This window comes from Scomber japonicus, chromosome 19, assembly GCF_027409825.1.
Source record: "Scomber japonicus isolate fScoJap1 chromosome 19, fScoJap1.pri, whole genome shotgun sequence".
Taxonomy (NCBI): Eukaryota; Metazoa; Chordata; class Actinopteri; order Scombriformes; family Scombridae; genus Scomber; species Scomber japonicus.
Window position 1 is genome coordinate 33,429,847 of NC_070596.1, and position 12,500 is coordinate 33,442,346.

Below are 12,500 nucleotides of genomic sequence, written 5' to 3' on the forward strand. Positions count from 1 at the left end.
TACTATAAGAGAAAGTCCAGCTTCGTAGTTCAGACCTCAGGACAGATCCAAACTGGGAAGGACAGGTGTGTGATGTCATACCTGTGTTAGGAGGACAGGTGTGTGATGTCATACCTGTGTTAGGAGGACAGGTGTGTGATGTCATACCTGTGTTAGGAGGACAGGTGTGTGATGTCATACCTGTGTTAGGAGGAAGTCTCTCCACGTTGTCCGTCTTTAGTTCATCCTGCAGCAGTAAATGTCCCAAACGTCTGAGCGAGACAAAAGCCTGTAAGAGACATTAGACTGTAACTCTGAACCTGCTTATAGTGTCTCTGCTGTCCTATCGGTGTCCCTGCTGTCCTATCAGTGTCCCTGCTGTCCTATCAGTGTCCCTGCTGTCCTATCGGTGTCTCTGCTGTCTTATCAGTGTCCCTGCTGTCCTATCGGTGTCCCTGCTGTCCTATCGGTGTCTCTGCTGTCCTATCGGTGTCCCTGCTGTCCTATCAGTGTCCCTGCTGTCCTATCAGTGTCTCTGCTGTCCTATCGGTGTCCCTGCTGTCCTATCAGTGTCTCTGCTGTCTTATCAGTGTCCCTGCTGTCCTATCGGTGTCCCTGCTGTCTTATCGGTGTCCCTGCTGTCTTATCGGTGTCCCTGCTGTCCTATCGGTGTCTCTGCTGTCCTATCAGTGTCCCTGCTGTCTTATAGTGTCCCTGCTGTCCTATCGGTGTCTCTGCTGTCCTATCAGTGTCCCTGGTGTCTTATAGTGTCCCTGCTGTCCTATCGGTGTCTCTGCTGTCTTATAGTGTCTCTGCTGTCTTATAGTGTCTCTGCTGTCCTATCAGTGTCTCTGCTGTCTTATAGTGTCTCTGCTGTCCTATCGGTGTCTCTGCTGTCCTATCGGTGTCCCTGCTGTCTTATAGTGTCCCTGCTGTCCTATCGGTGTCCCTGGTGTCTTATAGTGTCTCTGCTGTCCTATCAGTGTCTCTGCTGTCTTATAGTGTCTCTGCTGTCTTATAGTGTCTCTGCTGTCCTATCGGTGTCTCTGCTGTCCTATCGGTGTCCCTGCTGTCTTATAGTGTCCCTGCTGTCCTATCGGTGTCCCTGCTGTCCTATCGGTGTCTCTGCTGTCCTATCGGTGTCCCTGCTGTCCTATCAGTGTCCCTGCTGTCTTATAGTGTCTCTGCTGTCCTATCGGTGTCTCTGCTGTCCTATCGGTGTCCCTGCTGTCCTATCGGTGTCTCTGCTGTCCTATCAGTGTCCCTGCTGTCCTATCGGTGTCTCTGCTGTCCTATCGGTGTCCCTGCTGTCCTATCGTTGTCTCTGCTGTCCTATCGGTGTCTCTGCTGTCCTATCGGTGTCCCTGCTGTCCTATCGGTGTCTCTGCTGTCCTATCGGTGTCCCTGCTGTCCTATCAGTGTTCCTGCTGTCCTATCGGTGTCTCTGCTGTCCTATCGGTGTCTCTGCTGTCCTATCGGTGTCTCTGCTGTCCTATCGGTGTCTCTGCTGTCTTATCAGTGTCTCTGCTGTCCTATCGGTGTCTCTGCTGTCCTATCAGTGTCTCTGCTGTCCTATCAGTGTCCCTGCTGTCCTATCGGTGTCCCTGTTGTCCTATCAGTGTCCCTGCTGTCTTATAGTGTCTCTGCTGTCCTATCAGTGTCCCTGCTGTCCTATCAGTGTCTCTGCTGTCCTATCGGTGTCCCTGCTGTCCTATCGGTGTCCCTGCTGTCTTATAGTGTCTCTGCTGTCCTATCGGTGTCCCTGCTGTCCTATCAGTGTCTCTGCTGTCCTATCGGTGTCCCTGCTGTCCTATCGGTGTCCCTGCTGTCTTATAGTGTCTCTGCTGTCCTATCGGTGTCCCTGCAGTCTTATAGTGTCTCTGCTGTCTTATAGTGTCTCTGCTGTCCTATCGGTGTCCCTGCTGTCCTATCAGTGTCTCTGCTGTCTTATCAGTGTCCCTGCTGTCCTATCAGTGTCCCTGCTGTCTTATAGTGTCTCTGCTGTCCTATCGGTGTCTCTGCTGTCCTATCAGTGTCCCTGCTGTCCTATCAGTGTCCCTGCTGTCCTATCGGTGTCCCTGCTGTCCTATCAGTGTCCCTGCTGTCTTATAGTGTCTCTGCTGTCCTATCGGTGTCTCTGCTGTCCTATCAGTGTCTCTGCTGTCCTATCAGTGTCTCTGCTGTCCTATCAGTGTCCCTGCTGTCTTATAGTGTCTCTGCTGTCCTATCAGTGTCTCTGCTGTCCTATCAGTGTCCCTGCTGTCCTATCAGTGTCTCTGCGTGTCCTATCAGTGTCTCTGCTGTCTTATAGTGTCTCTGCTGTCCTATCGGTGTCTCTGCTGTCCTATCAGTGTCCCTGCTGTCCTATCGGTGTCTCTGCTGTCCTATCAGTGTCTCTGCTGTCCTATCGGTGTCCCTGCTGTCCTATCAGTGTCCCTGCTGTCCTATCGGTGTCCCTGCTGTCTTATAGTGTCCCTGCTGTCCTATCGGTGTCTCTGCTGTCCTATCAGTGTCCCTGCTGTCCTATCGGTGTCTCTGCTGTCCTATCAGTGTCTCTGCTGTCCTATCGGTGTCCCTGCTGTCCTATCAGTGTCCCTGCTGTCCTATCGGTGTCCCTGCTGTCTTATAGTGTCCCTGCTGTCCTATCGGTGTCTCTGCTGTCCTATCGGTGTCCCTGCTGTCTTATAGTGTCCCTGCTGTCCTATCAGTGTCCCTGCTGTCCTATCGGTGTCTCTGCTGTCCTATCGGTGTCTCTGCTGTCCTATCGGTGTCCCTGCTGTCCTATCAGTGTCTCTGCTGTCCTATCAGTGTCTCTGCTGTCCTATCAGTGTCTCTGCTGTCTTATAGTGTCCCTGCTGTCCTATCAGTGTCTCTGCTGTCCTATCAGTGTCCCTGCTGTCCTATCGGTGTCCCTGCTGTCTTATAGTGTCCCTGCTGTCCTATCAGTGTCCCTGCTGTCCTATCAGTGTCTCTGCTGTCCTATCGGTGTCCCTGCTGTCCTATCAGTGTCTCTGCTGTCCTATCGGTGTCCCTGCTGTCCTATCGGTGTCCCTGCTGTCTTATAGTGTCTCTGCTGTCCTATCGGTGTCCCTGCTGTCTTATAGTGTCTCTGCTGTCCTATCAGTGTCTCTGCTGTCCTATCAGTGTCTCTGCTGTCCTATCAGTGTCTCTGCTGTCTTATAGTGTCCCTGCTGTCCTATCAGTGTCCCTGCTGTCCTATCGGTGTCCCTGCTGTCTTATAGTGTCCCTGCTGTCCTATCAGTGTCCCTGCTGTCCTATCAGTGTCCCTGCTGTCCTATCAGTGTCCCTGCTGTCCTATCGGTGTCCCTGCTGTCCTATCGGTGTCCCTGCTGTCCAGGCCTGTGATTGGCTGAGACTCGCCTGCATGGTGGTGCTCATAGCGAATGGGAGCTGGCTGAGCGGCGTCTTCAGGATGTTGATCAGAGCGACGGAGACGAAGATCTTCTGAGCGTCTAAAACGTTTCGGTCGTCGATGACGACGAAGACGCCGAACACTGCGAACAGGATCTGACATCACACACAACGACCAATCAGACGACAGGAAGGAGAAACATGAGGGTTAGTGACCTTTACTGTTGCCATGGTTACCGAACAAAGGAAGGGTTAGGGTTAGTGACCTTTACTGTTGCCATGGTTACCGAACAAAGGAAGGGTTAGGGTTAGTAACCTTTACTGTTGCCATGGTTACCGAACAAAGGAAGGGTTAGGGTTAGTAACCTTTACTGTTGCCATGGTTACCAAACAAATGAAAGGTTAGGGTTAGTAACCTTTACTGTTGCCATGGTTACCGAACAAAGGAAGGGTTAGGGTTAGTGACCTTTACTGTTGCCATGGTTACCGAACAAAGGAAGGGTTAGGGTTAGTAACCTTTACTGTTGCCATGGTTACCGAACAAAGGAAGGGTTAGGGTTAGTAACCTTTACTGTTGCCATGGTTACCAAACAAATGAAGGGTTAGGGTTAGTAACCTTTACTGTTGCCATGGTTACCAAACAAAGGAAGCGCGTCTCACCAAGAAGGACGAGGAGTTGAAGGACGCCAGAGAGACCGAGTACAGGACCTGAGACCTCTTCAGGGCGCCCAGTTCTCCGTCTCTCAGACCGCTGACCCGCCGCAGGAACGCGTCCTCCCAGCCGTAGAACTTCAGGATCTTCACTCCGTTCAGGATCTCGTTCATCAGCTTGATCCGACCGTCCAGGAACCTCATCTGGACCTCCTGAGACCGCCACAGACCATCAGAGACCAACAGAGACCAACAGAAACCAACAGAAACCATCAGAGATCATCAGAGACCAACAGAGACCATCAGAGACCACCAGAAACCAACAGAGACCATCAGAGACCAACAGAAACCAACAGAGACCATCAGAGACCAACAGAGACCATCAGAGACCACCAGAGACCACCAGAGACCACCAGAGACCACCAGAGACCACCAGAGACCATCAGAGACCACCAGAGACCACCAGAGACCATCAGAGACCACCAGAGACCACCACTGTTAGTATTATTTCTATTTATGGTCAGCTGCCAGACAGTTGAGTCCAGGTCCTGGTCTTGGTCCTGGTCCTGGTCCTGGTCCTGGTCTGGAGTAGCTCACCTGCAGTCTGGTCCTGATCTTGGCGATGACCCCGTTCAGAGGGAAGAGGACGATCACCATGACGACACCGGCTAAAGCAGACGGACCCAGCAGCTGTCGACCAATCAGAGACACAGAAGCAGAGGGTCAGCCAATCAGAGACAGAAGCAGAGGGTCAGCCAATCAGAGACAGAAGCAGAGGGTCAGCCAATCAGAGACAGACGCAGAGGGTCAGCCAATCAGAGACAGAAGCAGAGGGTCAGCCAATCGGTGAGCTGTTATTGATCACTGATCGGTGAGCTGTTATTGATCACTGACTGAGCGGTGAGCTGTTATTGATCACTGACTGAGCGGTGAGCTGTTATTGATCACTGAGCGGTGAGCTGTTATTGATCACTGACTGAGCGGTGAGCTGTTATTGATCACTGACTGAGCGGTGAGCTGTTATTGATCACTGAGCGGTGAGCTGTTATTGATCACTGATCGGTGAGCTGTTATTGATCACTGACTGAGCGATGAGCTGTTATTGATCACTGACTGAGCGGTGAGCTGTTATTGATCACTGACTGAGCGGTGAGCTGTTATTGATCACTGACTGAGCGGTGAGCTGTTATTGATCACTGATCGGTGAGCTGTTATTGATCACTGACTGAGCGGTGAGCTGTTATTGATCACTGATCGGTGAGCTGTTATTGATCACTGAGCGGTGAGCTGTTATTGATCACTGATCGGTGAGCTGTTATTGATCACTGATCGGTGAGCTGTTATTGATCACTGAGCGGTGAGCTGTTATTGATCACTGATCAGTGAGCTGTTATTGATCACTGAGCGGTGAGCTGTTATTGATCACTGAGCGGTGAGCTGTTATTGATCACTGACTGATCGGTGAGCTGTTATTGATCACTGAGCGGTGAGCTGTTATTGATCACTGAGCGGTGAGCTGTTATTGATCACTGATCAGTGAGCTGTTATTGATCACTGACTGATCGGTGAGCTGTTATTGATCACTGATCGGTGAGCTGTTATTGATCACTGATCAGTGAGCTGTTATTGATCACTGACTGATCGGTGAGCTGTTATTGATCACTGATCGGTGAGCTGTTATTGATCACTGACTGAGCGGTGAGCTGTTATTGATCACTGAGCGGTGAGCTGTTATTGATCACTGACTGAGCGGTGAGCTGTTATTGATCACTGACTGATCGGTGAGCTGTTATTGATCACTGATCGGTGAGCTGTTATTGATCACTGACTGAGCGGTGAGCTGTTATTGATCACTGACTGATCGGTGAGCTGTTATTGATCACTGAGCGGTGAGCTGTTATTGATCACTGACTGATCGGTGAGCTGTTATTGATCACTGACTGATCGGTGAGCTGTTATTGATCACTGATCGGTGAGCTGTTATTGATCACTGACTGATCGGTGAGCTGTTATTGATCACTGACTGAGCGGTGAGCTGTTATTGATCACTGACTGATCGGTGAGCTGTTATTGATCACTGACTGATCGGTGAGCTGTTATTGATCACTGAGCGGTGAGCTGTTATTGATCACTGATCGGTGAGCTGTTATTGATCACTGAGCGGTGAGCTGTTATTGATCACTGATCGGTGAGCTGTTATTGATCACTGATCGGTGAGCTGTTATTGATCACTGATCGGTGAGCTGTTATTGATCACTGACTGATCGGTGAGCTGTTATTGATCACTGACTGATCAGTGAGCTGTTATTGATCACTGACTGAGCGGTGAGCTGTTATTGATCACTGATCAGTGAGCTGTTATTGATCACTGACTGAGCGGTGAGCTGTTATTGATCACTGATCAGTGAGCTGTTATTGATCACTGAGCGGTGAGCTGTTATTGATCACTGAGCGGTGAGCTGTTATTGATCACTGAGCGGTGAGCTGTTATTGATCACTGACTGAGCGGTGAGCTGTTATTGATCACTGACTGAGCGGTGAGCTGTTATTGATCACTGACTGATCGGTGAGCTGTTATTGATCACTGATCGGTGAGCTGTTATTGATCACTGATCGGTGAGCTGTTATTGATCACTGACTGATCGGTGAGCTGTTATTGATCACTGAGCGGTGAGCTGTTATTGATCACTGACTGAGCGGTGAGCTGTTATTGATCACTGATCAGTGAGCTGTTATTGATCACTGATCAGTGAGCTGTTATTGATCACTGATCGGTGAGCTGTTATTGATCACTGACTGATCGGTGAGCTGTTATTGATCACTGAGCGGTGAGCTGTTATTGATCACTGATCGGTGAGCTGTTATTGATCACTGACTGAGCGGTGAGCTGTTATTGATCACTGATCGGTGAGCTGTTATTGATCACTGACTGAGCGGTGAGCTGTTATTGATCACTGAGCGGTGAGCTGTTATTGATCACTGATCGGTGAGCTGTTATTGATCACTGATCGGTGAGCTGTTATTGATCACTGACTGAGCGGTGAGCTGTTATTGATCACTGAGCGGTGAGCTGTTATTGATCACTGATCGGTGAGCTGTTATTGATCACTGACTGAGCGGTGAGCTGTTATTGATCACTGATCGGTGAGCTGTTATTGATCACTGACTGATCGGTGAGCTGTTATTGATCACTGACTGAGCGGTTCAGGGTTTTTTACCTTCCACAGGAAGAAGAAGCAGAGGGCGATCTCCAGCGGAGCGATCCAGACGCTGTTAACGTAAACCACCAGATCCATCAGCTTCTGAGAGTCCGTAGAGACCAAGCTGATGATCTCTCCGACGGTGCACCGCTGCCGGGCGCCGCTGCTCATCACCAGACACTGTCCAACAAAACTTATTAACGACATTCAGAGACACAGACAGTCTGGAGACACAGAGCAACTCCCTTATTGATTATCAGTTATTGATTAGATCTGATCACACTGATCTGATACATCACATCATCTCACATTAAATTCAAGTGTATCATTTTTTATTTTCTGATTCACCATCTAATTAAAATCTGTTAATTATCAATCAAACAACTTTCTTCCTTTATTACAGAAAGATTAATATTATTTCCCTCCATTATCTCTCATTTTAAACACATTTATACTTTATATCATTTATTCAGTCATGTGTCGAGTTCGATTTAATCTAATAAACAATTTGAAGTGTTGAAAAGATGCTCTGATCATATTCTGACTTATTAAATAGTTAATTCACAATCAGAAGATCAATAAATAATAATATGAACACATTCTGGTTCATCTGCCCCCTAAACAGCTGGATTCGGGTTAGGAAATGTGGATGTAATGTTGGGGTGAATCTCTGTGATCTCAGCATGTATCACTGGTGCATCATGGGAGTTGTAGTTATTGGTTACCTTCCTGTAGATGAGGCCCATGACAGCAGTTTTCAGCCTCATGCCCACCGTGAAGCAGCGGTACATGTACTGATGGTGCAGCAGAGACTGCAGGCAGGACAGCAGGAAGAGCAGCGAAGCAAACAGGAAACCTTTCCACATGGCGGCGTCTTTGTCCCGCATGAAACCGAGCAGCAGACTGACCTCAGATAAACACACAGATAAACAACAACAACCTTTTTGTTCGAACCCGAACCCTTGCACACAGGACTCTCAGCAGCGAGGAGTTACATCTATAACCAGCGACACCTGAACCCAGAGCAGCTGCTCCACCACTGCTTGTGGGCAGAGTGACACATCTGTAAACACATCTGTGAACTTTGACCTCTGACACCAACCTAAGAACCTGCGGCACAGCAAACATGAAAGCGTCGTGGAGGAGCAGGCACAGCGTTCCACAGAGGAAGGTCGGTCCAAAGCTCCGTCCCAGCGTGTGGAGGAGGAACAGGCTGTAGCTTTCTCTCTTCCTCCTTTTCCTCAGCAGCTGAGTTTTTTCTGTCAGCCCGGCAGAACCAGCAGAACCAGCAGAACAGGACCAGGACGGCCCAGAACCAGCCTGCTCCTTCCTGCAGAACATCATAGAAAACACAACAAGTTGTGTAATTTATTAACATTTTTCATGTCTGAATATGCTGTAAAATGTCTTACTGCAGGTCTGCACAGTGCTGAGTCCAGTTCTTCTCCATGTCAGACAGGATCCAGGCAGAGGAGTCCCGATCCCTGAGGGACCACAGGTCTGCAGCCTGCAGGGGGTGCCGGTAACCACGAATCACCAAACTGACAGAACAACAAAGCACAACAGAGATTTTATTGTTTTATTGATGATTATGGTTATGAATATTGAGTGTCAGTAGCTCTCCGTGTGCTCTCCAACCCCCCCAACCCTAACCCATGTGAACATGTGAATGAACTCACACATGTGTAAAAAGTCACATCACACTGTGACTCACAAGTTTAACTCTGTTCACTTCACATCAGCACTACATTTCTTCTTGTTCTCTTTCGTACCATCATCCTGTTTCAGCAGGTCAGGAACATATATATAGACATATCTTAGCTGTTCCTAGGACTGCAGTCTTCTGGACAGAGACCTCAGATGGTGGACCTGGAATCAGCTGGAGTCTCTCTCCCAGTTAGTGTCCCACAGCTCCCAGTGCTCCCATCACCACTGGCTCCACTGTTCCTTTACTCCTCACATCTTCTCCAGCTTCTCGTGTTCCTTTTTCCTGATGTTGTTCTCTCTGGATCTCTGCGTCTATCACCGCTGCCTCCTTCTGTTGTTTGTCCGTCATCATGATGTCATCATCACGATGTCATCATCACGTCATCACGACGTCATCACGATGTCATCATCATGATGTCATCATCACGTCATCACGACGTCATCACGACGTCATCACGATGTCATCATCACGATGTCGTCATGATGATGTCGTCATCACGATGTCGTCATCACGATGTCATCACAATGTCGTCATAATGTCATGATGTCGTCATGATGTCGTCACGATGTCGTCATGATGTTGTCACGATGTCCTCATGATGTCGTCATGATGTCGTCATCACGATGTCGTCACGATGTCGTCACGATGTCGTCATCACGATGTCGTCATCACGATGTCGTCATGATGTCCTCATCACGATGTCCTCATGATGTCGTCATGATGTCGTCATCACGATGTCGTCACGATGTCGTCACGATGTCGTCATCACGATGTCGTCATGATGTCCTCATCACGATGTCATCATGATGTCGTCACGATGTCATCACGATGTCATCATGATGTCGTCATGTTGTCGTCATGTCGTCACGATGTCATCAAGATGTCGTCATCACGATGTCGTCATCACGATGTCGTCATCACGATGTCGTCATCACGAGGTCGTCACGACGTCGTCATCACGATGTCGTCATCACGATGTCGTCATGATGTCGTCATCACGATGTCGTCATCACGATGTCGTCATCACGATGTCGTCATCACGATGTCATCATTATGTCGTCATGATGTCATCACGATGTCGTCATCACGATGTCGTCATCACGATGTCGTCATCACGATGTCGTCATGATGTCGTCATCACGATGTCATCACGATGTCTGGTTGGTTAGCCAGCACCAGTCAGTCTGGATCTGGATCAGGATCTTAGGGTTCCAGTCCAAACTGTACACCATGCTAGCCTCTCGGCTCCATGTACGCTGTCCCCCCCCCCCCCGGACTGTCTCAGTCTGCTGTGGTAGACCCCCGCCTCTACTGGTCTAGTACTAAGTTCTTGTTGTGGTGCTGCCATGATGAGTACTTCCTGTCTCTCGGTCCTTTCTTCATATCAGTCACTTCTTCTATCCGTCATGGTACACGCCGTGCAGAGCTCGTCCCTCCGTGATGGTTCATCCTCCTCGTCTGCTGCCTGAGGTATTCACGTAGCAGCTCGTCTTTGGGGCCCTGACGTAGTCCTGGATCTTGGTGGTTTGACCTGGACACTAATCCCTGCCTCTTTTCTGTTTTGTTGTGTCCCTTTTTTTTCTTTCTCTTTTAATTTCCTGTGTACTTTTTATATGCTCGTCTGTTCACGGTAAGAAGGAAGGATGTGTGTTATTACAGATCTGTAACTAAATGATGTAGGACTGGGAGGGGTTGGAGTAGTCTCAGGGTGCTGGGTTAGTCTATAGTCTCAGGGTGCTGGGTTAGTCTACAGTCTCAGGGTGCTGGGTTAGTCTATAGTCTCAGGGTGCTGGGTTAGTCTACAGTCTCAGGGTGCTGGGTTAGTCTATAGTCTCAGGGTGCTGGGTTAGTCTATAGTCTCAGGGTGCTGGGTTAGTCTATAGTCTCAGGGTGCTGGGTTAGTCTATAGTCTCAGGGTGCTGGGTTAGTCTATAGTCTCAGGGTGCTGGGTTAGTCTATAGTCTCAGGGTGCTGGGTTAGTCTATAGTCTCAGGGTGCTGGGTTAGTCTATAGTCTCAGGGTGCTGGGTTAGTCTACAGTCTCAGGGTGCTGGGTTAGTCTATAGTCTCAGGGTGCTGGGTTAGTCTATAGTCTCAGGGTGCTGGGTTAGTCTATAGTCTCAGGGTGCTGGGTTAGTCTATAGTCTCAGGGTGCTGGGTTAGTCTATAGTCTCAGGGTGCTGGGTTAGTCTATAGTCTCAGGGTGCTGGGTTAGTCTACAGTCTCAGGGTGCTGGGTTAGTCTACAGTCTCAGGGTGCCACCACACGTATCTAGGGTTACCCTAACCCACCACACGTATCTAGGGTTACCCTAACCCACCACACGTATCTAGGGTTACCCTAACCCACCACACGTATCTAGGGTTACCCTAACCCACCACACGTATCTAGAGTTACCCTAACCCACCACACGTATCTAGGGTTACCCTAACCCACCACACGTATCTAGGGTTACCCTAACCCGCCACACGTATCTAGAGTTACCCTAACCCACCACACGTATCTAGGGTTACCCTAACCCACCACACGTATCTAGGGTTACCCTAACCCGCCACACGTATCTAGGGTTACCCTAACCCACCACACGTATCTAGGGTTACCCTAACCCGCCACACGTATCTAGGGTTACCCTTTTTTACCTGCTGAACCAAAAGAAGAAAAACTTGGAGAGAAATGAGGCGTCTTCTTCTGGACACTGATCCTGTAAACATATAAATATATAAATAGGTGTGTGTGAGTGTGTGTGTGAGTGTGTGTGTGTGTAGGTGTGTGTGTGTGAGTGTGTGTGTGTGTGGGTGTGTGTGGGTGTGTGTGTGTAGGTGTGTGTGTGTGTGTGTGTACCTGTGTGTAGGTGTGTTGAGAGAGCGTCCGGCTGTCAGAGAAGCAGCAGAGGACGAGCTGAACGACTTGGAGGGAAAAACAGACGAAGAACGCCACGAAACGAACAGCGTCTGATGAGAAACCCTGAAAAAGGTCAGAGGTTAGAGATTAGAGGTCAGAGGTCAGAGGTCAGGGTGGTTCAGGGGTTCCAGCCATAGACTGTATATAAGAAATGGACGTAACATCTGTGACGTCACCCAGTGGTTTGTGGACTGCTGCTCAGAAGCCAATAGTTTCTAATCTAGGCAGCGCCATCTTGAAAATTTCAGGTGCATGCTGGGAAAAATAAAAACACGGATTCTACTTATATGGGCATGAGGCGGAGCCATGGGCGGACGTATGGGCGGGACCAATGGCAGAGCGGGGAGGCTGCGATTGGTTGCGAGGGCTGGATCTGGAGGACATTGGTCAATCAACCTGTCAATCAGGACGTAGCCACGCCCTAATGCATACCCTGCTTTATCGTCACATATAAAATCAGGGAGGCCAAAATGTCCCAAATGAACATCATACTGCATTGAAGAAGGCTTTAAACTAGCGATTGAGACCATAAACACATTTTGAAAACGTTTACTGAGGTTAGAAATCAAGTGAGAAGTTGGTGAATTCTCCATTGACTTGTATAGAGACGGTCGCCCCCTGGTGGCCTTTTGATAGAATGCAGCTCTAAGTTACTTCTCCATTGACTTGTATAGAGACGGTCGCCCCCTG

The 12,500-nt window shown here is 49.1% G+C and overlaps 1 protein-coding gene across 2 annotated transcripts in view; it reads right to left on the reverse strand.

The window, feature by feature from the left end:
* LOC128380336 (multidrug resistance-associated protein 1-like) overlaps window positions 1-12,500 on the reverse strand; it is a 41,498-nt gene that overhangs the window by 15,795 nt on the left and 13,203 nt on the right. For both annotated transcript variants that reach the window (XM_053340123.1, XM_053340122.1), the window contains exons 5-14: window positions 11,751-11,873; window positions 11,549-11,610; window positions 8,615-8,743; window positions 8,305-8,532; window positions 7,928-8,105; window positions 7,221-7,382; window positions 4,600-4,692; window positions 4,012-4,215; window positions 3,361-3,507; window positions 181-268 (exon numbers count right to left, since the gene is read on the reverse strand). In XM_053340123.1, coding sequence (XP_053196098.1) covers window positions 181-268; window positions 3,361-3,507; window positions 4,012-4,215; window positions 4,600-4,692; window positions 7,221-7,382; window positions 7,928-8,105; window positions 8,305-8,532; window positions 8,615-8,743; window positions 11,549-11,610; window positions 11,751-11,873 — 1,414 coding nt within the window. The remainder of the gene's footprint in view (window positions 1-180; window positions 269-3,360; window positions 3,508-4,011; window positions 4,216-4,599; window positions 4,693-7,220; window positions 7,383-7,927; window positions 8,106-8,304; window positions 8,533-8,614; window positions 8,744-11,548; window positions 11,611-11,750; window positions 11,874-12,500) is intronic.